At 56.4% G+C, this 27005-nt stretch overlaps 1 protein-coding gene across 4 annotated transcripts; it reads right to left on the reverse strand.

Moving 5' to 3' along the window:
• Positions 1-229: 229 nt before the first annotated feature.
• On the reverse strand, positions 230-22996 carry MLLT6 (MLLT6, PHD finger containing). 4 transcript variants are annotated; one of them, XM_050985729.1, is made up of 20 exons: positions 21268-22996; positions 18626-18705; positions 17677-17731; positions 16797-16906; positions 16135-16238; positions 15589-15682; positions 14458-14562; positions 13697-13813; positions 12037-12211; positions 11052-11642; positions 10069-10250; positions 9726-9843; positions 7813-7879; positions 7307-7449; positions 6855-7043; positions 6610-6698; positions 5923-6260; positions 5395-5503; positions 3695-4012; positions 230-3243 (listed from the first exon to the last, which is right to left on the reverse strand). In XM_050985729.1, the coding sequence occupies exons 1-20, from the start codon at positions 21374-21376 to the stop codon at positions 3199-3201; spliced, it is 3138 nt and encodes a 1045-aa protein (XP_050841686.1). In that variant the 5' UTR covers positions 21377-22996; the 3' UTR covers positions 230-3198. The 4 variants fall into 4 exon arrangements, with proteins under 4 accessions (XP_050841686.1, XP_050841685.1, XP_050841688.1 ...); XM_050985728.1 differs by having other exon boundaries at positions 14458-14565; XM_050985731.1 differs by having other exon boundaries at positions 13697-13795; positions 21268-22995.
• Between the last annotated feature and the right edge of the window lie 4009 nt (positions 22997-27005).

Consider the following 27005-nt stretch of genomic DNA (forward strand, 5'->3'; position numbering starts at 1 on the left):
TCACCAGCACAGCAAGAGGATTTGGGATTAATGGGGGCCATCATTGGGGTTTTTTGGGAAAACTCCTCCTTTTCCCACTCATTCCCACATCCTGCATCCTGGGACCATCCCCGGCTTGGGATTCCACCACACATTCCCAGCACCAGGCAGGGAATTTCCATTCCCATTTAAATTTCCCCCCCTTATCCTTATTAAAAACCACTTCACAATTAATATTAATATCATTTATTATCATAAAGACCAGTCAAGCAGCGTGAAAAAAATATATCTTAGCTACATTACCTTAAATTGCCAAAAATATACACATTTTTTCTCTTTCATTTAATATTAAAAAAAACCCAACAACTAAAAATGAATAAAATAAAGAAAAAACACAAAAGGACACATGCAACGATCCTAAATGAGAGCATCAAAACGGGTAAAGAAACGTACCCCAGTGCAACTGAAACACGGATCATCTTTAGCTTTTCCTTTTTCTCCTTTTCCTTCCCCTGCACTCCCGGTTTTTATTTTTCCACAGGGATTCACCCGGAATTTTCCAGCTCCCCCTCCCTGCTCTGCCCAAGGGACATTTGGGGTGGCTAGAGGTGACAATTCCTGGGGTTTGGGAGCCTTTGGAAGGTTGAGCACAGGGAGAGGTGTAAGTGCTTTCTGTCTCTGATCCCCAAATCCCAGAATTCCAGGGAGCCGGAGGGATCCAGCTCTGGGAACTCCCAGAGATCCAGAGGGAATTCCCAGAGATCCAAAGGGATCCAGTTCCCCTGGTTGTGATCCTGCCTAAAAAAACCCAAATTCCTGGATTTCCTTCCTCTTCCAAAGCCTGGGCTCCCCAGACATTCCCACAGGAGCCAATTCCAGCATTTCCAGCCTCTGGATTCACCCCTAAGTGCCTCTCACTGCCCCCTTGGCTGTCCTGGGCTTGTCCAGGGATTTGGGCACCAGCCCCAAACTGGGGGCGATCCTGGCTCGGAATTTGGGTGTCCTGGGGGATCAATTCCCTTCCCTGCCCTCCCTCCCTGCTCCTCGCACTTTCCAGATCCCCTGGGGCTGGATTTTGGAACAACTGGGACATTTGGGGACAACTTTGGGGTCTTTGGGGTTGCAGATGGGGCTGGAGGCCACGGGCAACACTGCAGGGATTTGGGATTTGTGATAAAAAGCAAAAACTAAACTCAACTAAAATAAAATAAAGAAAACCCCAACTCCTGGCCATGCCCAGCTGGCAGAGCCCCCTGCCCATTCTCTGCTGGCCCAAAGCTGGGATTTGGCTGTTCCCAAATCCCAAGGATCTGCAGGATGGCAGGCGCAGCCACCCCACACCCAAACAGGCTGGGGGACAGCCCCAAAATTCTGCATTTTAGCCCCAATTTGGGACTAAGTTTGCCTTCCCTGTCGCTGCCACGCCCGAGGCTCCTCAGGAGGGAGGCAGGGAGGACCTGGGGTCCCTGTGCCAGGGGTGTCCCCGTGCCAGGGGTGTCCCCGTGCCAGGGGTGTCCCCGTGCCAGGAGGATTTTGGGTGGCACCTCCAGGGGTGCTGAGGGAGGGGGAACAACCCAGCTCAGGGTGGGGGGAAAAAGAGAAAAATCCAAAGGAATTTCAAAGTGCAAGAAAGGAATTGTGCCGGAGCAGGTTTGGGGACAGGGATCCCAAAGGATGGGGCTCCCCAACAGCTTACTAAGCTCGTTAAAACCTCTGGATAGATAAATCCCATTATATATTTATATATATTTCTATTTCTGAGCAGCCAGCAGCTCTGTCCAGTTCAGAGCTCCAAGCTGGGAGCAGAAAGGGTTTGGTTTTTTTTTTTGCTTTTTTTTTTTTTTTTTTTTTTTAAGACAACCCTCGTGGTGTGAATCTTAGGAAAAAACAAATAAAATAAAATAAAATTAGCATTAAAAAAAGGAAATTCAGTGGAGGATTTTGCCTGGGCTGAGCTTGGCCAGTATGATCAGCGCAGCCCCATTGCTGATAACGGGAATAGTGCAAAGCAGGAAGGGCAGTGGGGATGTGCTGAACACGGCACTAAAGTCCCAAAATTTGGGGTTTGGGGCTCTCCCAAAGGAGCTTCCGTCAGCTGGAGCATTCCCAGGAGCTCCGGATTTACTAGGGATGAGGGAAGGAGGGGCATTGGTGTGTTTGGTGTTGGTGTTCCCCTTCCCAGAGTTGCTCTGTCCATCCATCCATCCATCCATCCATCCATCCATCCATCCATCCATCCATCCATCCATCCATCCATCCATCCATCCATCCATCCATCCATCCATCCCAGCTCAGAGGAAGCCAATTCCTAGTGGATATTCCAGGCTGGAGATGGAATCAAGGTCAAAAGGTGGAGAACAATGGAAGTTCTGCTATCCCAGGCTCAGGACTGTGGTCACTGTCCCACTCCTTGGAGATCCCTCTTCCCAAGACCAGTGGAAGAATGTGGTTTTGTGGGAATGATTTGTGGTGGGCACGAAAACGCAGGGACCGGAATTGGAATTCTCCTCCCCACAAAGATTTTCATCTCCGAACTCTGGTCCAGGAATTCTCTCTCAGGTCCAGGAGCTCCTGACCTTGGACAATCCTGGCTGCGGCCCCAGCTGAGACACTGGCCTTTGGGAATTCCGGGAGGGAAGCACAGTCCAGCCCCTCCGTCAGCTGGCACAGGTGACAACGTCCTCCCAGGTGGTGCCACCTCCTGTCCACCTCATCCATCTGTCCTTCCAGGCTGGATCAGCCTCCAGCTGGAGCAAAGCCCAGTGGGAAAAGCAGGGAAACCTCAGCTTGGGAATTCTTCTGGATATCCCCACCTGGGCACAGCCACCACGTCCTCCCCTGGCAGTGCCACATCCAGGGCCACATCCTTGGACACCGCCAGGTGACATCACATCCTTGCCCAGCAGTGCCACATCCAGTGCTGGCTCTTGGGACACTGCCAGGTGCCACCACATGTTCTTTCTCCAGCAGTGCCACATCCTCGGTCACATCCTCGGGCACCTCCAGGTGCCACCATGTCCTTCCCCGAGGCTCTGGGGGGCGTCTGGTGCTCCCCACGCTCCCAGCAGGATCCACCGAGTTCCCTGCGGCAGGTGGAGCAGGGGACAGGTGACACCACCTTTGCTCCTGGTGGCACCAGGGCGGTGACGGCTCCTCTGGAGCGCCGGGCTCCGCCGGTCCCCGGGAGAGGATTGGCTGCGGGCTCGGGCCGGGGGGCTCCTAGCCCTTGTCCTGTGCCAGGGGAGCGCCCTTGTCACCCAGGGGCTGTGGGGACAAACGGGGACACGGCTGGATCAGAGGGGACACAGGCTGCGGGAATGGGGATTGGGGGACAGGGATTGGGGGGACAGGGATTGGGGGGATGGGGACTGGGGGGATGGGGATTGGGGGAATGGGGATTGAGGGGACAGGGATTGGGGGGACAGGGATTGGGGGACAGGGATTGGGGGAATGGGGATTGAGGGGACAGGGATTGGGGGGATGGGGATTGAGGGGACAGGGATTGGGGGGACAGGGATTGGGGGGATGGGGATTGGGGGCAGGGATTGAGGGGACAGGGATAGGGACTGAGGGACAGGGGGGCAGGGATTGGGGGACAGGGACTGGGGGAGGAAGGAATTGTGTCCTTCCCAGCTGTCCCTAGGCTGTTCCCAGGCTCTCCCCAAGCTGTCCCCAGCCTGTCCCCAACCCCAGCCCGTGCCAGCCCTGTACCCACCGTTCCTTTTGGGGTGCTGCCGTCGGGCTGCAGGCTCAGGAAGGGGTTGGGGGCCATGGCCGGCCCCGAGCCCAGCGGGGGGGTGGCCTGGGGGGCCAGCAGGGCCCCGCCGGGGTTCAGCTGCTGCGGGGACAGCGAGGCCAGCAGGGAGCCACCGCTGGGCGCGGCCGAGGTCAGCAGCGCGCCGGGGCTGGGGTGCAGCGGGGCCGAGGTGGCGGCCAGCAGGGACAGCTGGGACGAGCCCGACATCTGCAGCCGCTGCAGCTCCCGCTTCTGCTGGATCTGCTGCATCATCTGGAACACCAGCGCCTGCTGCTCCTGCGGGAACGGCCGGGACACGGCTCAGAGAGGGGACAGAGCGGGGACAGAGCAGGGACAGAGCAGGGGTAGAGGGGGGAGAGAGCAGGGACAGAGTGGGGACAGAGGAGGAACAAAGAGGGGACAGAGCCGGGGGGTAGAGGGGGGATAGAGCAGGGACAGAGAGGGGACACAGCGGGGACAGAGCGCTCTGAGACAAATCCCCACAATTCCAATCCATGAATGCAGCAATTTCAAATCTGTGGAATTCACCATCTCAAAATCCCAAACTGGCTCTGAATTCCTTCCTGAATTTCAGGTGAGCGGGACCCGGGGGGAGCAGGCTCAGGGCTCACCTGCATCCTGAGGGATGCCCTCAAATCCGGGAAAACCTCCCTGAAATCCGGGAAAACTGCAGGAATCACTATGGCAACCATCGACCCACTGTGGCAGCCGGAGCTGCCATTGTCCTGTCCCCGCGGGTGACAGGGTGACATCAGCTGCCCTCAGAAATTGGCTTTTCCCGGGATTTAAAAACAGCCTGACCCAGAAATGCATCCAGAGCAGTGGGCTGGGCTCCTGGGTGGAACGGGCATGGCCCAGCCCTGGTGACAGCACTGGTGGCACTCCCGTGTCAGCTCAGGCAGAGTGGAGACAGCACCAAGGTCTCTGCAGGGACACGGGCTGGGGTTTGCCACCTCTCCACCTCCATTCCTGGGACAGAGGGTGCAGGCAGGAGCCAAGAACCCTGGAGCAGCTGCCTGGGCCTTTCGGTGACCCCAGAACCCTGAGCCACCCATGGAGCCCCCCGGGCACCTCCAGCTCTCTGCGTGGACGTGCCCACACACGGCTGAGCCGCCTGGGATTGAAACAATTCGGGTTTTATCTCCCGCTAACGCCCAGCAGGGTCCTTGGCACGTTCTGCCCCTTCCCTGGGCACAAGACACCTGGGAGCCCGGGGCCAGCCCAGGATCTAGCAGGATTTGCATCCCTGGATTCAGCAGGATTTGCATCCTGGGATGACTCCAGGAGGGAATGGCTCTCCCAGTTTCCCCCTCCCGATTTCCTGGAGCTCCCACCTTCTCACCTCCTCAGGATGTGGCCAACTCAGACTAAACTCAAATAAACTTCTTTCCTGTGGTACAAAAACAGTCCAAATCCCAACTCCCCTCCCCAAGAGCTGCCACACCCCCTGCCTGGAGCTTTACTCCTCGGGATTTGGGATGCTCCCCCATCCCAAATTCCCAAACCAGCTCTGAATTCCCTCGCCCAGCCCACGGTGGGTCCAGCCTCAAAATGCTCAGAGGATTTGGGGGCAGGAGGGAACCTCCAGGTTTAATTTCAGATTTTCCTCTCTGCTCTGAGCTTTTCCCAGCACCAGCACCCTCCCCTCCCTCCCTTACTGGGTTAAGCGGCTGGGAAGTCAGGAGCTGCTGCAGCTGCTGCAGCTGCTGCTCGTGCTGCTGCAGGACGTGCCGCTGCTGCTCCGTCAGGGGACTCAGGCTGGCCACGCTGTGGGAACACAGAGAGACACAGGAGCTGAAAAGATTTCCTTCCATGCCCAGCAGCATCCCAGGTGCAGGAGTGAGGGAGGAACGTATTTGTCAGAAGCACATTTGGCAGGAGCTGGGAAACGCCTTGGCTGAGCTCTCCAGCTCTCTGCGGGAGCATGCTGCAGGTAAATTCACCAGGGATACAGGGATAATTCCACAGTTTGTGAAGGACCAGGCGTCCAATTTAGTGGCTGCTAAAATTCCTGCTGGTGCCCTCCCTGTGGATACAGTGCCTGGGATCATCGGGAACACCGGGCACCAAGCCAGGCTCCCCCAAGCCAGGCTTGGGGACAGCTCTCCAGGGCGGTCAGCGCGGCCAGAAGCGCTCCCTCCCTCCCTCCCTCCCCGGAGCTGCAGAGGGCAGCGCCGCCTCCTCACCTGCTCAGGCTGGTGGAGAGCTGCAGGGCCGGGGCCGCGCTCGGAGGCGGGGCGGGCTGCGCTCCGTTCAGGCTCCCCAGGATCCCGTTGAGGGGCATCTGCTGGGCTCCGGCCAGGCTGCCCAGCAGGCCGTCCACCATGGGCACCGCCGAGAGGCCGTGGCTGGCCCCCGAGGCTCCGACCAGCCCCCCGCCCGCCGCCCGGGCCAGGCCGTTCACCTGCTGCGCCCCGGGCAGGGGCAGCGAGGCGGGGCTGGGCTGCAGCATGGGCAGGGGCGGGGGGGTGCTGTGGAAGGACAGGGAGGAGCTGCTCCTGCTGGGACAGCCTGAGTGAGGGTCCTGGGGGAGAAACGGACACAGAGCATCGGGCTGGGGCGGCTGCCCCGGGGCAGCTCGGGGTGGGAAGGGGGGGCTCGGGTGGCTCAAGTGAGTCTGAGGGGTCCCAGAACTCAGAGGGGTCCCAGAGCTCAGGTCCAACCCTGCCGGATGTCCAGGATCATCTGGAAGCGCTCTCACCTGGCGCTCCAGCTCTCAGCTACTCTACCCAGCCCTCGGGCACTGCAGGGAGAACCTGATCTCTGAGCCTGGGCTAGCAGTCTCTACCAGCTGGCTACCGAGCCTTGGGGCTGCTGCGCTGCCCCTGCCCGAGGCCCTGCCCGGCCGCTGGTGCCCGCAGGGGCTGCTGTACCTCGGAGGATGTGGAGAGCGAGTTCTCAATGCCAAAGCTGTTCTTGCACGGGGGGCTCTTGCTGATGCTCAGGGAGTCACTGGTGCAGACTGGGAAGGGAGAGGGGTGAGGGAGCAGAGTCAGGGCTGGACCCTGAAGTGGCCATAGGACAGATCTCACCTGCTGTGATCCCTCGGCCACCCAAAGGGGACAGGGACACATCAGCCCTCAGGCCCTGGGTGCCCTCAGTCCCCCGGTGCCCTCACCGTTGGCAGGCAGGATGTACTGGGCCTGGCTGCCCGGGCCATTGCTGCTGGTGACCACGGGGAAGGGGACGGACAGCTGGACATTGAGCAGCTGCAGCCGCTCCTTCTTGGCCGTCAGTGTCATGATCTGCTCCTGCAGCCGCTGGTTCTCCTTCTGCAGCGAGTGCAGCGCCTTCAGCATCTCCACAACTGCAGGGGGACCGAGGTGGGACAGGACAAAATGGGGGGGGGGGGGGCAGGGAGGAAAGAGAAAAGGGGATCACAGGATTCACAATCAAACCCCCTGAGCAGGAGGGACCGACCCCACAGTGTTGCCCCAGCTCCTTCCCCTGGCACACACTGGGGCTTTGTCCTCACCTGGCTCTGCTGCCCGCGGGCACAATCCCAAAATCCCAGTGGCTCACACCCCAAGAACCCCGGGAGCTGCCCTGCCGCCCCCCGGCCGCACTCACTGTTCACCCCGGCCTCGCCGTTGCCCTGCTTCTCCAGGAGCTGCTCGATGTTGGGGGTGGCCTGCGGGACACTGTCCAGCTGCCCGCTGCTGCTGCACGACACGGTCTGGTCGAAGAGGGTCGGCAGGCTGCTGATGGGGGACCTGGGGGGGCCAGGGGCGTCAGGGGGTTCCTGCTCCACTCCTGGCTCCATTCCCTGCTCCATCCCTGCTCCATTCCTGAACCATCCCTCTTCCATTCCCTGCTCCATCCCTGCTCCATTCCTGATCCATTCTCTGCTCCCATGGCTCCTCTGCTTGGCCCCAAGTGGCCGCAGCCCTGCAGGTCCTCCCGTCCCGTCCCATCCCATCCCATCCCGTCCCGTCCCGTCCCGTCCCATCCCATCCCATCCCGTCCCATCCCATCCCACACCCCAAGGAGAGGGGCAGGAGCTGTTTCAGTCCCCCCCGGGCTGTGCCCCTGTCCCCGCTATCCCCATGGTGTCCCTGCTGTCCCCTCACACTCACATGGAGGACAGGCTCTCCTGCGGGGACGTCCCTCGGCAGCCGAAGCCGCAATCCTCCAGGTCGGGCTCTGCGCAGGGACAGGGACAGAGGGCCTGGGGTCAGCAGTGCCCGCACGGCCGGAGCCCGCTGAGTGCCCGGTGAGTGCCCGGTGTGCACTCGGTGTGTGCCCGCTGGGGAGCACCGGGTGGTACGGGGCAGCACCAGAACCGAGCGGTCCCGGGAAGTACCGAACCGTACCGAGCAGCACCAGTACCGAGCCTCACCGAGCAGCACCGAACGGGACCGGAGAGCACTGAGGGCCCCCGGGCAGTACCGATCGGACCGAGCAGCCCCGGGCAGACCCGCGCTGCGCAAGGCGGCCCCGCCGGCGCCTCTCCGGGGAGGAGCCCCTGGCACCGCCTGGCACCTCGGCACGGTCGGGGCGGTCACCCCGGCAAGGTCACCCCGACCCGCTGGGCCCCCGCGCCGCGCGGAGCTTTGCAAAGCCTGGAGCCGGTTTTCCCGGAGCCGCCAGGGGATGGGGCCGCAGGGAGGGAGGGACAAATCCCGTGCCAGGCCCTGCCCCCGGCCCCGGGTGGATCCGGTAATCCCGGGGGATGGGCTGTCACTCTCCAGGGAGTGACAGAATCAGGGTGGAGCAGAGCTTTAAGGTCGGCCGGGATTCAGGATCCCTTCCCCAAAGCCAGCCCGGGTTCCTGGAGGTTTCCAGGTGCTCCCTAAGGAGCTTCAAGGGAATCACGGAATGGTTCCGGTTGGAAAAGGGCAATCATTAACCCAGCCCGGCCCTGTCCCCACTCTGCCATGACCCCAGGTGCCACATCCATGTGGTTTGGAACGCTTCCAGGGATGGGGACTTGTTCCGGTGCCTGACCACCCTTTCCATGAGGAAATTTCCCCAAATATCCATCCTGAGCCAGCCCTGGCCCAGCCTGAGGCCGTTCCCTCTCCTCCTGTCCCTGTTCCCTGGGAGCAGAGCCCGAACCCCCTGGCTGTCCCCTCCTGTCAGGGACTTGTGCAGACCCACAAGGTCCCTCCTGATCCCTCTTTTCTCCAGGATAAACATTCCCAGCTCCCTCAGCCTCTCCTGGGGTAATCCAGGATAAATCCCATATTTATCTTCCCATCCCTGGAACGCTTGCTCGCCTTGCCCTGGGCCCTGTCAGATGTGGTGGATCCAGCCCCAGCTGATTCCCTGCCCCTCCTCTCCTTCCCCACACATTCCCACGTGCAGGAATCCCAGGAATCTCCTGCAGGGAATGTCGGGATTCCCAGTGCAGCAGGGATTTCCTGCTGCTGGGAATGAGCAAATCCAGCTGGGGCTCGGCAGCTCCTCCAGACAGGGCCAGGGGATCCTGGCTCCCCCATCCCCTCGGGAATGTCCTACTGGGACACTCTTCCAGGCAGGAATCATCCATGTTATATCCATAATTCCTGGATGTGGCCGGAATCTCCCAGTACAAGATCCTGAAGCAGCTTCCAGTGCTGGAATTGGCTCCAGAAGAGCTGGAGAGGGGCTTGGGACAAGGGATGGAGGGACAGGACACAGGGAATCCAGTTATCCAGAGATATCCATTCTCCAGGGCCACCCAGTTGTCCTGGGACACGCATCTTCATCCAGGGCCACCCGTTCTCCAGGGACATCCAGTTATCCTGGGACAGCCATTATCATCCGGGGACACTCATTATCCACGGACACTCATTATCCACGGACATTGATTCTCCAGGGACACTCCCGAGGTGCTGCTGGCAAACACGCCATCCCTGTCCGTCCCCCCCCCCCCCCCGGCAGCCCTGGCTGTCACCCTGAGGGACAGCAGCTGGAAAAGCCGGGGATGCGGCAGCGGCCTCCCGTCCTGTCCCCGTGGTAGAGCCCTCGGGAATGCCAACTCGGACACACCTGGGAGCTCACGTACCTGCCCGGCTGCTCTCCGGCTGGCTCAGGAGGGGGTTCAGCGACAGCCCGGACGTCAGCGGGCTCCCGAAAATGTGCGAGGAAGGGAGGCTGAAAGTGGAACCCGCCAGGGAAAACACCTGCACGGGAAACAGGGAAATATCCTGGTTATTGCAGCTCATCCCGTGTTAAAAATATCTCCGGGAAGTCTGGCGAGAGGTGTGGCATGTTCCCAGTGCTGGCTGGGAGCCCTGGGAATGGTGTGAATCCAGTTGCTCTTCCAGGTGGAAGTGTTCCCAATCCCGACTATTCCCTGTCCCAACTGTCCCCATTCCCGCGTGCCCCCGGCCCGTCCCGGGCCTCACCTGCGTGGTGGAGCCGGCGGAGGAGGAGGAGGCGGGGATGGAGCTGGCGAAGGGTGAGCGGCTGAGCTGGGGCAGGGCGGCGCCGCCCTGGTGCGGGAGCAGCCCCGAGGGCAGCGGCGTGCTGCACACCGCCCGCAGCGCCGCGCCCAGCGGGATCGGGTCCTTGTTGCTCGTGTAGATCCCTGCGGGACAGAGATTCCAGCTTATCCCGCTAATCCCCAGGGAGAGGAGATCCCTTCTGATCCCACCTTTCCCTAGGAAGAGATTCCTTCTTCTCCTGACTTTCCCAAGGGTCAGGGAGCCACAATTCCCTCCTCAATTCCTGCTCCAAAGGGACAGGCAGCCGCGGTTCCCTCCTCACCTTTCCCCTCTGGAGGCAGCGGGAAGGGATTGGGAACACTCGGGACTGGGAACACTCGGGACTGGGAACACTCGGGATTGAGTGTCAGAGCCCCTCCTCTCCCCGCTGCCTTAACCCCTTCCTGTCCCATGTCCCAGCTGTCCCCAGCCCAGCATCCCTTCCCAGGGAAGGGGCTCCACTGGGAGTTACTGGGAATTACCGGTGTCTCCCAGCCCCGCTGAATGTGGGAACACTGGGATGAGAAATTTTGTTTTTATAAAAGAGGGGTTAAATTTAACTGCTCCGGAGAGTCCCTAATTTGGGATCATGGAATATTCCCCTTTATCCAGCTGTGAATTCTGCTCTGGCTGGATGAGTTGGAGCAAAAAGGGTTTGGGATGTTTCCAGCTCAGATCTGCACCCCAAATTTCTGGAAGCTGATATGGAGGAGATTCCAGGGTGAAGGCTGGGATGTGGATTTTTATGGATTCAAGGGACAGAACTCTGTGCAGGCAGGTCTGGACATGGCTAAATGTGCTGGAAAAGGCTAGAAAAGCTGAAAAAGGCTGTAAAATTCTGGAAAAGGCTGGAAAATTCTGTTCAAAGGACCTGAGCACACCTGAATCCCTCAAGGGGAACACACCTGAGCCCAGCAGCGGCGACTCCATGCTGAGGCTGGGCAGACTCCCGGGGTGGCTGAAGCTCCGGGAAGAATTCCCAATGCTGGAGCTGACGAGGGATCCCCCGGAGAAGGGAGAGGAGGAGGTGGAGGTGGACCCAGCCAGCTGGGCCCCCAAAACCTCTTTGCCTTTGCCCGCCTTGGGCCTGCCGGGGCCGTGCTTGTTCTTCTTGCTGCCCTTGTGCTTCTTCTCCTTGAGCACCTCTCCCTCCTCGGCGCCCAGCGACGGCATCCGCTTGTGGCCGCTCCCGGCGGCGCCAGCGGTGCCACCCGTGCCACCCGAAGGGCCACCAAGGGTGCTGGAGGCTTTGTAGTCCACGGGGGAGGCGTCCCGGGCTCGCGGCTGGCCCACGGCCGAGGTGGAGAAGCGCATGATGGAGCCGAAGCCGGAGAAGATGACCTTCTGCTCGAAGACGTCGGCCTTGGGGCCCTCGGAGAGCGGCGAGCAGTGCGAGGAGGAGCTGGAGCTGGCGGCCTTGCGGAACTTCTCCTCCTCCTGCTCCAGCTTGGGGAAGGGCGTGAAGTCCTGGGAGCCGGGCAGGCCGCAGGAGGAGCCTGGGGACGCGTGGGGTCAGCCCGAGAGGCAGGGGAGGGGTCCTGGTGCTTCATCGCTCTCCTCCTCCTCCTCCTCCTCCTCCTTCATCGCTCTGCTTTTCTCCTTCATCCCTTGCCACTTCTACTTCATCAGTCTCCTCTTCCTCCTCTTTAATCCCTCTCCTCTTTAATCCCTCTTCCTCCTCCATCCCTCTCCTTTTCTCCTCCATCCCTCCCCTCTTCCTCCCTCCACTCTTTCTCCTTTCCTTTCCCTCCTCCTTCTCCTCTTCCTCCTCCTTCATTCCTCCCTTTTTCTCCCTTCATTCCTCTCTTTTTCCTTGTCCTCCATCCCCCTCCTTCCCCCCCTTCCTCCTTCCTCCCTCTCCCTCCCCCTCCTCCTCCTCCTGCCCCTCACCGGCCGTCTGGAAGGTTCCTCCAGGTGGGGCTGATCCAAAGCCTCCGGAGCTTTTCCCGCTTCCCGTCTTCTTCCCCTTGTGGCTGCTGCCGTGGCTCGAGGATTTCCTGCCCTTGGCCTCTGCCCTGGCCACCTCCGAGCTCTCCTTGGTGGCCTCGTGGTGGCCACCGGAGCCCTGGGAGGGAACAGACACGGGGGTGACCCCAGGGACCAGAGCTGGCTGCAGACGGGGCTCTTTTTTTCCCCGATTTTCCTGATTTTCCCAAATTTCCCAAATTTCCCAAATTTCCCCCCTCTGCAGTGGGAATTGCCCCCTCTGCCCACCCAGGGCTGCTCAGCTCGGGTCACTCCCGGCACAAAAGTGACTTTGGGACATCTCCTGCTTCTTGGTGGCACCGGGAATTCCATCCCAGGGACTGGGCTCATCCCAGGGAACCGCAGGGGACTAAAGGGGGAAGGGAGCGGAATCTCCATCTCCTAAAACCTCCAGATTTTGGAAACCTCCTGATTCCAACCGGGATTTCAGATTTCTACCCCAGGTGTGCTGCTCCCAGCACTCCCACCCCAGCTGGGAGATTTCCTTGGGAATGGGGTGGGACCAGAGATTCCCTGGGGGTATTTCCTCATCCTTGGGATGGGACTGGAGATTCCCTGGGATCCCTGCAGCCATTCCAAAGCTCCGGCTGGAATATTCCCAGGGGTCAGAGCAGCACCAGATGTTCCCAAATTCCAGCTGAGCTGCAGGAGCCAGGGGAGACAGGAGGGTGAAGAACCTGGGCAGATGCCAGGAAATCCAGGATTTCAGGATAAGAGGGAGAATTGTGGGAATTCAGCAGTGGGGAGAGAGGGATGAACCCAAACCCAGATCCCTCAAATCCCAAATCCCTTCAAATCCAGAGCCAAATTCACCCATTTTAGGTAACATTACAACCAAAATTAAAAATATTCCTGTAATTATGGATGGCCCAAAATGTGGGACCTTCCCGACACCCCTGACCCTGGCCGAGCCCTCCTTGGGATAAATCCTGGGATCCAAATCCATCCCTGGATTTAATCCCCGACAGCTGCAGGCGCCAGATGTGCCTGGAATTTGAAGTGATGGGAACGGGGGAATTCCAGGGAGAGAGAATTGGGATTTTCTCCTGCCAGCCCCGGATGTGGGAATTAAACCCTCCTGGATTTATGGGCTCAGCAGGAGAAATCGTCCTGATTTTTCCTTGGGAAGGGAAGGGGAGAGGGGCCTGGGGGTGGGAACGGCCTGCTGAGAATGTCCTTTTCCCTGGTTTCTGGGTGGATTTTCCTGCCCCTTTTCCCTGGTTTCTGGGAGGATTTTCCTGCCCCTTTTCCCTGGTTTCTGGGTGGATTTTCCTGCCCCTTTTCCCTGGTTTCTGGGTGGATTTTCCTGCCCCTTTTCCCTGGTTTCTGGGTGGATTTTCCTGCCCCTTTTCCCTGGTTTCTGGGTGGATTTTCCTGCCCCTTTTCCCTGGTTTCTGGGTGGATTTTCCTGCCCCTTTTCCCTGGTTTCTGGGTGGATTTTCCTGCCCCTTTTCCCTGGTTTTTTTGGGTGGATTTTCCTGCTCCCTTTCCCAGTTTCCTGGATGGATTTTCCAGCTGCCTTTCCCAGTTTTCCAGTGGATTTCCCGTCCCTCAGCCCCAGTACCTTCTCGGCAGCCACGGCCACGGGTGCTGGGGGGAGGCTGCTGGGGGACTCCGGCCGCTTTTTGTGCTTCTGCTTCGGCCTCTCCTTGTCCTTGCGGCTCTGGGAAAGAACAGGAACCTATGGAATGCCGGAATTCCCAGCGCTGGAAAGGGCAGCACCAGATCCCATAACGAAATCCAAATAAATTCCCATTCCCACAGTTGTCCAGTGGCAGATCCCATGAAGCAATCCCATTGTTTTCCGGCCCAGATCCCACAAGGGGCAGGAAAAATTCCTTTATTCCTCTCCCACTGCCCTCAGATCCCAAATCCCAAAAAACTCCCAAAATTTAGGATTTATGGGACTAAAACCAACTCCACACAAACACTGGGTTCTGCCTCCCACACTCCCAGCTGCTTTTCCCAGAAATTCCAGGATTTCTGGGAAAAGCAGATCTGGGAAAAGATCCTGGAGCTGGTTTTAGGACCAGAATTTAAAATCTAAGTAAAAATGTAAAAAATTTTTCCTCCTTTATCCAGAAAAACCCTTTCCCGATGTGGATTTAACCCCTTTTCCCAGATAATCCAATCCAAAACGTTCCCAAATTCAACGAATTAATTTTCATCCCTAAAATCCGCCAAAAATCGGAATTTTTAATCCATTAAAACTCCAAATCTGAGGGGGGAAAATTATGGATTTTGAGGTTTGAAGGCACCTTCACCTCGTGGATTGAGGAAATCCTGCGAGTCCGGGGATTTGGGGAATTTTGGGGATCTCCTCACCTTTTTTGGCCGCTCGTGGTGGGACAGGTGTTTCTCCTGGGCCGGGGACGCCGAGCGGCTGCGCCGGCCCGGGAGGAAGGAGCTGCCCCCGGAATGGCGCGAGGTCTTCTGGGGGAAAACGGAGGGAAAACGGGAAAAACGGGGAAAAACGGGGAAAAACGGGAGGGAAACGGGGGGAAAACGGGGAACAACCGGGGGAAAACGGAGGGAAAACGGGAAAAACGGGGAAAAACGGGGAAAAACGGGAGGGAAACGGGGAAAACACCCGGGAAAAACGGGGGGGAAACGGGAAACGGGGGTGGACACGGGGAAAATGGGGGGGAAACGGGGACAACGGGGAAAAACGGGGTGGGAAACAGGGGGGAAAACGGGGGGAAACGGGGAAAAATGGGGGAAAACGGGGAAAAAACCCGGGTGGGAAACTGGGAAAACGGGGAAAACGGGTGGAAACTGGGAAAATGGGGGGAAACGGGGAAAAACGGGGACAAGTGGGTGGGGAAACGGGGAAAAACGTGGGGAACACATGGAAAAACGAAAGGAAGAGGGGAATGCGGGGAAAACCGGCGAGGACCCCGGTGCCCGCCCCTGTTTTCCCGTGTCCCCCCCCCGCTGCCCTAGGTAAAATGCCCTACCCTCGGGGCCTATCCTGGGGGCCTACCCCTCTGTGCCCGTGGACCTCACGCGTGCCCCTGGGGCCCCCTCGCTTCCCCGTGGCCCCCCCCCGTCACCCGGGTTCAACCGCCACGCATTCCACGGGGTCAAACCCCGCCTCACGTGCCCCCGTGTTCCTGCCGCGTTGCCCCTTGCTGTCCCCTACCGTGGCCCCTGTGGCCTCCCCCGCGTCCCCTTGCCGCCCCCCCTTCCCCTTAACATTCCCTTGCAAACTGAACGCCGTTCCCTACACTCACGCCCCTTTCCCCTCCCTCCCTCACACCTTCACCCCCTTAATACCTCCCCCTTTCTGCCGCCCCCTGCCCCCTTTGCCCCCCTCCTACCCCAATTCTCGTAAATAAATATAAATATGCTTCCATCAAGACTTACATTCCTAGAAACCAATGAAATTCCCTGAATAAATAAAAGGTCTCTAAATAACTAGGAATTCCTGAAATCCCTGGAATTCCTGGATCTCACCATTTTGTTAAAGTGGTATTTGCAGTAGCCACAGTATTTGACGTTGTCGACCTCCAGCACCTCCTCCTCGCACAGGAGTCCGGCCATCTGTGCACTGATCCCGGGAAAAACGGGGAGAGAACGGGGGAAATTGGGAAAATTGGCAGGAAAACAGGGAAAACCAGAGAAAATCCGTCAGATTCCACAGGTTCCAACAGAATTCCCAAACTTTGGGAACTCCCTGGAGAAACCTGGGAAAACCTCCTGTGTGAGGAGGATGAAGAGGCAACTCCAGCCCTAAGTAACCCCGAGGAAGGATCAACCCCAAACCCCACAACCCACAGGGAACGGGACCCCAAATCCAGGGCAGGGGAATGAACGTTCCACGGAATTCCCAAACCTTGGGAACACCCTGGGAAAACCCAGGAACAGCTCCAGGGCCAGGAGGAGGCCGAGACAACTCCAGCCCTAAATGAGCCCACGGGGTGGGGGGATCAAGCCCGCAGCCTCAGGGCAGGGAGGGAGCAGCGGGGGCACATTCCAGAGGAGAATTCCCGGGAATCTCACCAGGTGACGTGGAAGGCCTGGCGGCAGCCGTGCCGGTTGCAGGCCATGCAGGCCCCCGAGGCCGCCTTGCTCTCCCGCCCCTGCTCCTCGCAGATGTAGCAGGTCTGGGATGGGGGAAAAAAGTGGGAAAAGCCATTTTTCCCAAGAGGAAAAGCCTCCAGGCATTCCCAAATCTCACGGAATGTGTTTGGCGAGTTCCAGCCTTCCCCACCTTCCGCTCCTGAGAAGGAATTTCTGGGGTATCGAGGAAATTTTGAGGTATTTCTATGAAAACTCCAGGATATTCCTCGGTGGGATACACAAAACTTCTCCTTTTTTCCCTGAAATCCCAACCGTCCCATCTGAACCAGCATGGAATTCCATGGATTCAGTTGGCTCCAGTTGTTCCACCATGAAATTCCTCAAATTCCCATTTTCTCCTCCAAAAACCCACCCAGATGGGGAGGATCCAACACAGAATTCCATGGATCCAAATGGTTCCCATCGTTCCACCAAGAAATTCCTCTAATCCCATCGATTTGAGGAAGACCAAAAATTTCCTGGCAAATCCAGGGATTTCCTCGGTTTTTAACAGAACCCAAGCAGCTGTGGGGTCGGGATAATCCGGGAAGGAGCCCTGGGGGGGCAGGATGATCCCGAAATCCCGAAATCCCAGATTTTACCTTGTTGAAGCGGTCGTGGGGGACGTACTGGAGCACGATGGGCTCCATGGTGAGCACGTTGGCAAACTGCACCTCGGGGATGTACAGGGCACACACCACGTGGGCCCAGCCTGGAAAAGGAAGGGAAAAGGGAATTCAGTCCTGGAATCACAAAAAAAAATTCTGTGCCAAAAAAATCTTCTGTCCCAAAAAACCCCGTGCCAAAAAAACTGCACGTCAAAAACACCCACGCTGCAATAAAAACACCTTCATCCTAAAAAAAGGTACAAAATAGCCTCTATTCCCCCCAAAAAAATCTTCATCCCCAAAAACTCTCCATCCTTAAAAGCTTCTGTGCCTAAAAAACCTCCATGCCAAAAAACCTTAATCCCAAAAACCCTCCACCCCAAAACACCCTTCATTCCCACGAAACCTCCATCCCAAAAAACCCCTCAATGCCAAGAGGACCTCTGTCCCAAAAACCCTCCATCCAAAAAAAACCCATCCCGAAAAATCATCCATCCCAAAAAAACCCATCCCGAAAAATCATCCATCCCAGAAAACCTGCATCCCAAAAACCTCCATCCCAAAAAATCTGCAGGAAAATCCCACATGGAAAATCCTCTGGGATGGGGATCCCACTGAGATCCCACAGACTGGAAAATTCCTCTGGGATCAACCCCAAAACCCCACAACTTTGGGCTCATTTTGGCTCCAACCCAAGCTCAGGCAGGAAGAACAATCCCTTTTGGTATTATTATTATTATTATTATTATTATTATTATTATTATTATTATTATTAAGAACAATCCCTTTTGGCAGAGGCTCCAAAAGGGGAATTTTGGGGGCATTTTTGGGAGGGGTTTGGGATTTTCCCGGTGGGAATTCCGCCGGCGCTCACCCCCGTTGTCCGTGCGCTTCAGGGCCCCGTCCTTGTGGGGACACAGCTCGCACCTCTGCAAGGGACAAAAACACCGAAATTCACCCATTTCATCCACAAAACTCAGATTTCATCTGCTGCAGTTGAAATTTAATAAACAGAATCCGTCCGATTTCAGCCACAAAATTCAGATTCCGTCAGATTTGATTCGGTTTCACTGACGACATTGAAGTTTTATCGATAAAATTCAAATTTCATTGATAAAATTAAAATTTAATCAATAAAATTTGAATTTAAATTCAAATTTAATCAATAAAATTCAAATTTAATAAAATTTGATTGATAAAAACGAAAAATAGTCAATAAAATTGAAATTTATTCCCAAAAATGCAAACTTTGTCAATAAAATTCAAATTCAATAAAATTTAATCGATAAAATTCAAATTTCATCCATTTAATTCCAGGTTTAGGACCAGAAATTCCCCTATTCTGCCCCAAAAAGGAGCTGCTGCCAGAACAGGGCTGGGGGATGAGGACTGGGGAGCTTTTGGGAAAAAAACACCTCAGAAAAGCTCTAAAAAATGGATTTAAATGCCCAGGGCAGAGTTTTGCTTCTGGGGCTTTTCTAGGGCCGCTTTTAGGGGCTGTGGCCGAGGAGTAAAACCGAAAGCAGCGACTCAGAGTCAAAAAAAATCGAGTTTTTATCTCTCTCTGCTCCTTCCTTCCGCCTGGCACCAGTTTTCTTCCCCCGGTTTTGGGGACATTTTGGGTCATGGTTGGGTTTGAGTCACCCCAAATCCAGGCTGGGGGGGTGGGGCTGGTTTTGGGGTGCCCGAAATCTGGTATAGGAAAATCTCCCCTGTGACTTCTTTTTGGGGGTTTCTGAACTTGTTAAAAAGGCCCCAACCCCAAAACTCTTGGAACTCCCCAGAAATCCGGGGGAGCCCCACGCAGGACGTTCCCCACTCACCACCCGGGCGGCTCTTTCCTGGGATTCACATTTCCGGCAGAACCAGGGGCCCGTGGGAACCTGCACAATTCCATAACAAGCTGGGAAAAAAGGCAAAAAACCCCATTAAACCATTTCAAATCCATTTGTTTCTGACTTCTCAGGGCTTTAAAAATGTTTGGATCAGGCTGGAAATAAACAGGAGGAAAATCAGGGAGAAAAACGGGGGAAAAATGCAAAATAAACAAAGCAAAATAAAATAAAAATTTTAAATATTGAGGAAACCATGAGTGGTAAATAGAGCCCCCCAAAATGGGTCAAGAGCATCTATAAATGTATTTTCTGCTCATTTTTTACTTTTTTCCCCCTTGTTTTGGGGTTTTTCTCCTCTTTGGGACACCCTTTTTGCATTAAAAATTCAGGATATTCACGAAACCATCGGATGGGAAACAAGGGCTCTGTAAAGGAGTGAAGGACAGCACTAATTTCTATTTCCAGCTCATATTCCACATTTTCCCCTTGTTTTTCCCTGTTTTCCCCTGGCAGCCCCCGCTGGCTCCAGCTGAGCTCGTTCTTGGCGCTCAGCCCGGGCTAAAGATGGACCCGGGGCTTCCCGGGAATTTCACTCTCCCTGTTTACTTCCCACTTTTCTTCCCTGTTTTACCCCATTTTTCCCTGATTTTCCCCTGCTTTCTCCTCTTTTTTCTCCCTGCTTATTTCCTGCTTTCTTCCCTGTTTTTCTCAGTGTTTTCCCTGTGTACTTCCTGGGTTTTTTCCCTGGGCTTTTCCTCTACTTCTCCCAGTTTTTCTCCCTGTTTTCCCTGGTTATTTCCTTATTTTCCCCCGAGCAGGATGAGCCCCCACGGTTCCTTTTTGGGGTTGGAGCTATTTGGGGAGTAAAAAGCTCCCCAAAGCCGCAGGGGCTGGGCCGGGCTCCAACAGGGGAATCACCACATCCTGCAGGGCCCCCAGAAACCCCAAATAAACTCCGCGAGCTCCCACAGGCACAGAGAGACTCGAACCGGGCTCAGAGGCTTTTCCTGCCCCTCTGGAGCTGCTCCCGCACTTCTGAAACTCTTCTTGAAAAATCTGAAACTTTTCTTGAAAATCTGAAAGTTTTCTTGATGCTCTGAACCTGTTCTTGAAAATCTGAAACTGTTCCCGACCCTCAAAAGCTGTTATTGAGTATCTGGAACTCGACCCGACACTCTGGAACTCTTCCTGACCCCTAAAAACTGTTCCTGACCCCCTGAAATTCTTCCTGCGCCTCTGGAACTCTTCTTGAAAATCTGAAACTGTTCCTGACCCTTAAAAACTGTTCCTGGTCCTCTGGAACGGCTCCTGTGCTTCTAAAACTCTTTTTGAGAACGCAAAACTGCTCCTGACCCTCTGGAACTGCTCTTGAATATTTGAGACTGTTCCTGCCCCTCCGGACCTGGTTTGGAAAATCCAAAACTCTTCCTGAGACTCTGACACAGCTCCTGCCTCTCTCAAACTCTTCCTGATCCTTAAAAACTGCTCCTGACCCTCTGGAACTGTTCTGAACACGGGACAGGGACAGGGACAGGGATGGACACACAGACAGGACAGGGATGGACACAGGGACACGGACACGGACAGGGATGGACACACAGACAGGGATGGACACACAGACAGGGATGGACACAGGGACACGGACAGGGCTGGATCGTGGACAGACCCAAAGCCAAATCCACAGACAGAGCCGGACCCACGGACAGAGCCGGACCCACGGACACCCAGAGGCAGGAGCGAGCACCGGGAATGGATGGAGAGCGAGCAGGACGAGCTGGAGACGCACCGGGACAGCGATGGGACAAAACAACAGCCGGGACATTGCCGGGATGGCGACAACCGGGACAGGGAGGGGATGACAGCAGCCGGGACACTGATGGGCTACAACAACAACCGGGGCAGGAACGGGATAACCCCAGCCGGGACGCTGATGGGCTACAACAACAACCGGGGCAGGAACGGGATAACCCCAGCCGGGAAAACGGCGCGGCCCGAGCAGCCCGGAGCCCTGGGCGCGTTCCAAACAAACCGAGCAGGGATCGCCGCGCCTCCGCTGCCTCGAACACCGATTTTAATCGGATTTGTTTTGTTCACCGAGCCGAGGACAAACTTTCCGGGCCCGCTACCGTGCGCTGGGGGCGGGCTCGGAGTCATTTAAAATGCAAATCGCCCGTGTCGCCGGGAGCAGCGGGCGGAGGAGGCGGAGAAGGAGGAGGAGGAGGAGGAGGAGGAGGAGGGCTGCCTTCCTCCCTCCCTACCCTCGCAGGAGGCAGCCCCGGGCCCCGCCGCCCCCTCCGGAGCTTCCCCGCGGCCCCCCCGACACCCCCGGGCTGGGGGCGGCAGCGCCTCTTCCCCCCCCTCCCCTCCCCGCTATACCGGGGGGGCACCGCAGAAACCCCGCTCGCCACCCCCGGGGGGCTCCGCTGCTGCCCCGACTCCCCCCCCGCCGTGTCCCCGCCGCGTCCCCGCTCCGCGGCCGCGCCACCTCGGCGGCGACACCGTTATTTGGAACAATAGCGCTAAAACAAAGCGCGCCCCCCCCGCCGCCGCCGCCCCCATCCTCACCCCGCCCCGTCCCCGGGGCTTTGGGGGGCTCGGGGAGGGGCTCGGGGGGGCCGTGCCGGGCTCACCTTGGTGCACGGCCACATTGCAGCCGTGGCCGTCGCAGTAGACGAGCGGGTTCTCCGCCCAGCCGCGCTCGTCGGAACACACACAGCAGCCTCCCACCATCTCCTTCATACTTCCAGGAGGGTTTCCTGCCCCCCCGCCTCCCTCTGCGCGCTCCTCCTCCTCCTCCTCCTCCTCCTCCTCCTCCTCCGTGCTGCCCCCTCCCCGCCTCTCCCGGGGGACCGCCGGGGGGGACAGCGGGGACAGCGAGAAGCCGCAAGCGGGCGGGGCGAGGCGCTGATGAAGGGACCGGGGGACAGCGCGGGGACAGCGCGGGGACAGCGGGGGGTGGCGGATGTGGCCCCGAGCCACGCAGGTTCCCCCCCCGTTTATCTCCGTACCCCCGTTTATCCCCGTCCCCCCCGTTTATCCCCGTCCCCCCGCTTGTCCCCGTTCCCCCCGGTTCGTCGCCATCCCCTCCAGTTTGTCCCAGTCCCCCCCAGTTTGTCCCCGTGTCCCCGTCCCCCCCCCCGGTACAATCATGGCGGCGCCGCCCGCACGCTCCGGTAAACTTTGCGGTTCACGGATCTCGGCGCGGCCGGGCGGGCGGGTTTGCGCGCGGGTGATATCTTGGATTTTTGGGGTTTATTTTTGAACCATTCCCCAACGCTTTGGAACGAGGATTTTGGGTTTTTTTCCCCTGCAGCCTCCTGTGCCCGGCTGGCATCGCGCTGTGGGCGCGTTCCCGATGGATCGCTCCGCAGGGATGAGCCGGCAGCGCTCCGTAAATCCCATTATCCCGAAATTCCCGGATCCCGCTCCGCCAGCGCCACCGGCTGTCCTGGCCCGAGACTCCTCTGGAAAAGGGATTTAACCCCTCGGCACCTTGGGAAGGAGGAAAAATGTTCCTTCCCCACTTGTGGGTTTGTGCGCAGCAGGAGGAGTGGTGGGAATCAGGCGGAAAACAGGGAAAAGATCCTGGAATATCGGGAATATTTATTTATGGGATTGTGTCTGCGGGGAATGAGTGAAGGGGAATTATCCTGAAATACTGAGGATGTTTCTGTTTGGGATTGCACCTGTATGAAAAGAGGGAAGAGGAATTATCCTGAAATATTTGGAATATTTATTTATGGGATTACACCTGCTGGGAATGAGTGAAAAGATCCTAAATATTGGGAATATTTCTTTTTTAGGGGTCTTTTATCCCCCCACTCCTTGCACTCCTGGAGAGTTTTGGGATGGATTCCCTGGCACAACGTTCCACTCCAAACACTCCAATCCCAAATCAGCCACAATTCCTGAGGATTTTTGGGGTTTTCCCACCATTCTGATCACCCTTCCTGCTCTGAAAATTCCATCATTTTACCATTTCCAACCTAAATAACGTCCTGAGCCTCCTTTTCCTCAGCCCAAAAACCTTTGTATTCTTGGCCTGGCCCATCCTGGGATGTCTTTCAACCCAAACCCCCGAATTCTGATTTTTTTTACCCTTTCTGAGTGCCCCTCAAGCATTCCATGCACGATTTTCCCTTCATCCCAATCCCTGAAAATCCCTGCAGGGGCAGGAACTCACTTAGCCTGAACTCTCTTTTTCCAAGGATTCCCCCCTTTTTCCCCCCTTTTCCTTTTATCTTTTGTGTTTAAGGAATTCTGGCCTTTGTATCCTGGAGACTTGGGATGGTCCCGGGATCAGATTTGGGATTTCCTCCCATCCCTTGTCCGTGGAGATCCTTGGACTTGAACTTTGAAAGGATTAAACTCCCATTTAATGGAATTTAAATTCCAATAAATTCAGTTTAAATTCCATTTAAATCCCCATAAATTCCAGTGCCCAGTGTCTGCTGCCTCTTGCCCAGTGGGCAATGCCCAGTGTGCTGTGCCCAGTGCCCAGTGCCCGGTCCCCAACACCTCCTGCCTGGTGCCCAGTCCCCGGTGCCCAGTCCCCAGTCCCCACTGCCCGGTCCCCACTGCCCGGTGCCCGGTCCCCACTGCCCGGTGTGTGCGGGCCGGGCCGGGGCGGTGGCGGGGCCGAGCCCCGCAGGGCGGGCAGGGCGGGCAGGAAGCGCCCGCGGCCCCTCGGGCTCGGAGCCGCATCCGGGCCGGGGCTGCGGGGGCGCAGGAAATGGGGGGTGGTATCGCGTGGGGCGGGGTAGAGGGGGGAGGGAGGGGGGGAGATGGGACAGAGGAGCGGGGGAGGGGCCCAGGACAGAGCAGGGACACAGGGGAACCTCCCGGGGGCATGTCTGGGTCCTCACCTGTTCATCCATCCCTCCCTCCCTCCCTCCATCCATCATCCATCCATCCATCATCCATCCATCCATCCCTCCATCCATCCATCCCTCCCTCCATCCATTCATCCATCCATCCATCATCCATCCATCCATCATCCATCCATCATCCATCCATCCATCCATCTCCATCCATCATCCAGCCATCCATCCATCCATCCATCCTCCATCCATCCATCCATCCATCCATCCATCCATCCATCCATCCATCCATCCATCCTCCATCCATCCATCCATCCATCCACTCCATCCATCCATCCATCCTCCATCCATCCATCCATCCACCATCCATCCATCCATCCTCCATCCATCCATCCATCCATCCATCCATCCCTCCATCCATCCATCCATCCATCCATCCATCCATCCCTCCATCCTCCATCCATCCATCCATCCATCCATCCATCCATCCATCCTCCATCCATCCATCCATCCATCCCCATCCATCCATCCATCCATCCATCCATCCATCCATCCATCCATCCATCCATCCATCCCCCATCCATCCATCCATCCATCCATCCATCCATCCATCCATCCATCCATCCATCCATCCCTCCCTCCCTCCATCCCTCCCTCCATCCATCCATCATCCATCCGTCCATCCGTCAGGGACCCCCCGGAGCCTTTCCAGGCCTCAGGGAGCTCCAGGAGAGCAGGAGAGGGCCTGGGGACAGGGATGGAGGGACAGGACCCAGGGAATGGCTCCCACTGCCTCCGGGCAGGGATTTTGTCAGGAATTCTGGCTGGGATGGAATTCCCAGAGCAGCTGTGGCTGCCCCATCCCTGGGAGTGTCCCAGGCCAGGATGGGACAGGGGGAGGTGGCCCTGCCGTGGCAGAGGTGGCACTGGAGGGGATTTCAGGGCCCCTCCCACCCAAACCGTTCCAGGATCCTTCGGTTCCTTGGATCCAAAAAATTCCCAACGCACTCCGAGCCCGCCCAGAGCCCCACGGGCCCAGGAGGGGGGACAGGAGGGGACAGGGAGGGACAGGACAGGGATGGAGGGACAGGTTCGGGATGAGTTGGAATTTCCCACCCCCCAGTTGCTCATCGGGAATTTTGGGGCTGTGACCCAGGAATTGATCACTGCTGAGTGATTAATTGATTGATTAGGTAATTAATTAACCATAACTAGGCCCTTGGCAGACAAAAAGCAGCCAAATTCGGGCGTCTTTGAGGTTTCCCCCCAAAATTGTGTGGAAAAAGTCACCGGCAATGCTCCGGTGCGGATCAGAACTAACTAATGAGTCATTAACGAGTAATTAATGAGTGACACCAGCCAGCTCAGCCCTGACTCACATCCGTCCTGAAGCTGAAGCATATTCTGGGGCTTTGTGAGCCCCAGAAATGGGAAATTTTGGTGAAACTGCCCAAAATCGGGGTGTGAAGAGTTTGGGATGGGTTTGAGGATTTCCCAGGGGTGCTAAAACCAGCTCTAATGAAGCTTCAATTAAATTAATTCATCAATTTAATCCGTGATAAACTGAAACCATCGGTCCCGAGCAGGGCGTGGAGCAGCTGCTGCTCTGCTCTGCAGATTTTTGGGGTGATTTCCGAATTTCGACAAACCCTCCCCGCTGTCCCCTTCCTCTGCCCCGCCCTGCCTGGGTGACAGCGGCGACACCAAAACAGCGGCGGGACCTGAAACCGAAACCGAGGTGAGCGAGCCAAGGCTCGGCTTAAAGGAATGTGTCGAGGTCCGCTCTGCTGGGATGGATTTGGGGTTTTTTGGGGCGTTTTCTCCTTTTCTGCTGCCGCGCTGTGGTGTTGGGGTGGGCGCGTTTCCCCCTGCGGGGGTTCCGTCACTTCGGTCACCTCAGGTGTCTTCACCAAAACTTAAAATAAATAAATTTCTTTCTTTCATTTCCTTCCCAGACGAAGGATGTGAAGCGGCAAATCCCTGAATCCGGGGACAGGGAATGTTTATTTGTGGGGCTGCACCTGCAGGAAAGGACTCGGGAGAAATTATCCTGAAATTCTGGGAATATTTATTTATGGGATTACACCTGCAGGGAATGAGCGAACCTGAATTATTGGGAATGTTTCTGTTGGGATTGCACCTGCAGATCCCAGAATCTGTGTCACGACCCCTTTGGGATATCCCAGGAAACTCCCCTTGCCTTGGACACGGAACAAAACCCAGGAGCGTTTCCCGGCCGTGTTCCTCTTTTTATCGGGAATAAATTTTGAGGATAAATTCTATTTTATCGGGAATTAGCAGCAGAAACCCCCGCGGGAATTCCGTTCCAGCCCCTCGGGCCGGAGGATTCCCCCAGGACCCGGGCCCGCTCCCGGGGAGCCGCTGGGCAGGCAGCCGGGGACCTCTGCTGGGAGAAGCCTAAAAATGCCCTTTTTTCCCCCAAAATCGCGGCCGGCCAGAGCCCATCCCAGTGGGATCCTGATCCCAGTGGGATCCCAATCCCAGAGCCCATCCCAGTGGGATCCCGATCCCAGTGGGATCTCCATCCCGGAGCCCATCCCAGTGGGATCCCCGTCCCAGATCCCGATCCCAGTGGGATCCCCGTCCCAGATCCCGATCCCAGTGGGATCCTGCAGCTCTTCCCTTTGGGATCACCATTCCCCAGCTCATTCCCGGGTTCCCATTCCCCAGCGCATCCCGATCCCTCCCTGCATCCCAGGCTGCAGCTGGGAATTCCATCAAAAAAGGGGAATTTTTGATTTAAAAAGGATAGGAATTTTTAACCCCAACATGGGAATTTAAACTCCGAGAAATGGGAATTTCTAATCCAGAGGAATGAGGATTTTTTACCCCAAAGGGATGGGAATTTCCACTCCAGAGGAGCAAAGTTGGGATTTTCCATTATTTTTCCCATTTTTGTTTTGCTTTCTGACCCCAACCAAAAATGAACACAAGGATGGATTTTATGACCCAAAAAATTCCAATTATTTTCTCCTTTCACCCCCGCAATGAAAATTCCCCTCCCTTTGGCTCTCCTGGAGGTGAAATTTTACCCCCAAACCACCCCACTTTTGCTGATTTTCACCCCAAACCAAGCGATTCCAGCCCAAAATTTGTGTTTTCTTTTATTCATTAATTTATATTTCTTTTATTCTGTTCATTTCCACCGCAGCTCCACCCCCCTCACTCCATTTCTTACTTAAAGTTTATTTTTTTTATTCTTTGGTAGCTTAAATTCCCTCAAACACCTCAAAACCAAAGCAAGAATTATCATTATTAACATCACAAAGATAATTCTTATTCTAATTATTATTTTGGGGCAGTTCTGCTGCTCCAGGCGCCTTTTCAATGAAAATTTTGAGGTATTTTGAATTTTTTCCCAACCCCCCAAATATTTACAGAACATTTACAGAGAATTTATTGAGATTTACAGAATATTTACAAAAAATCACAAATACTCACAATTATTTACATCCCAACCCCATGCACGAGTGGAGAAATTACAAAAATCTCCCCCCAAAATGTGAATTTTTAATAGAAAAAGTGAA

The sequence above is a fragment of the Serinus canaria genome, chromosome 27 (genome assembly GCF_022539315.1).
Source record: "Serinus canaria isolate serCan28SL12 chromosome 27, serCan2020, whole genome shotgun sequence".
Lineage (NCBI taxonomy): Eukaryota > Metazoa > Chordata > Aves > Passeriformes > Fringillidae > Serinus > Serinus canaria.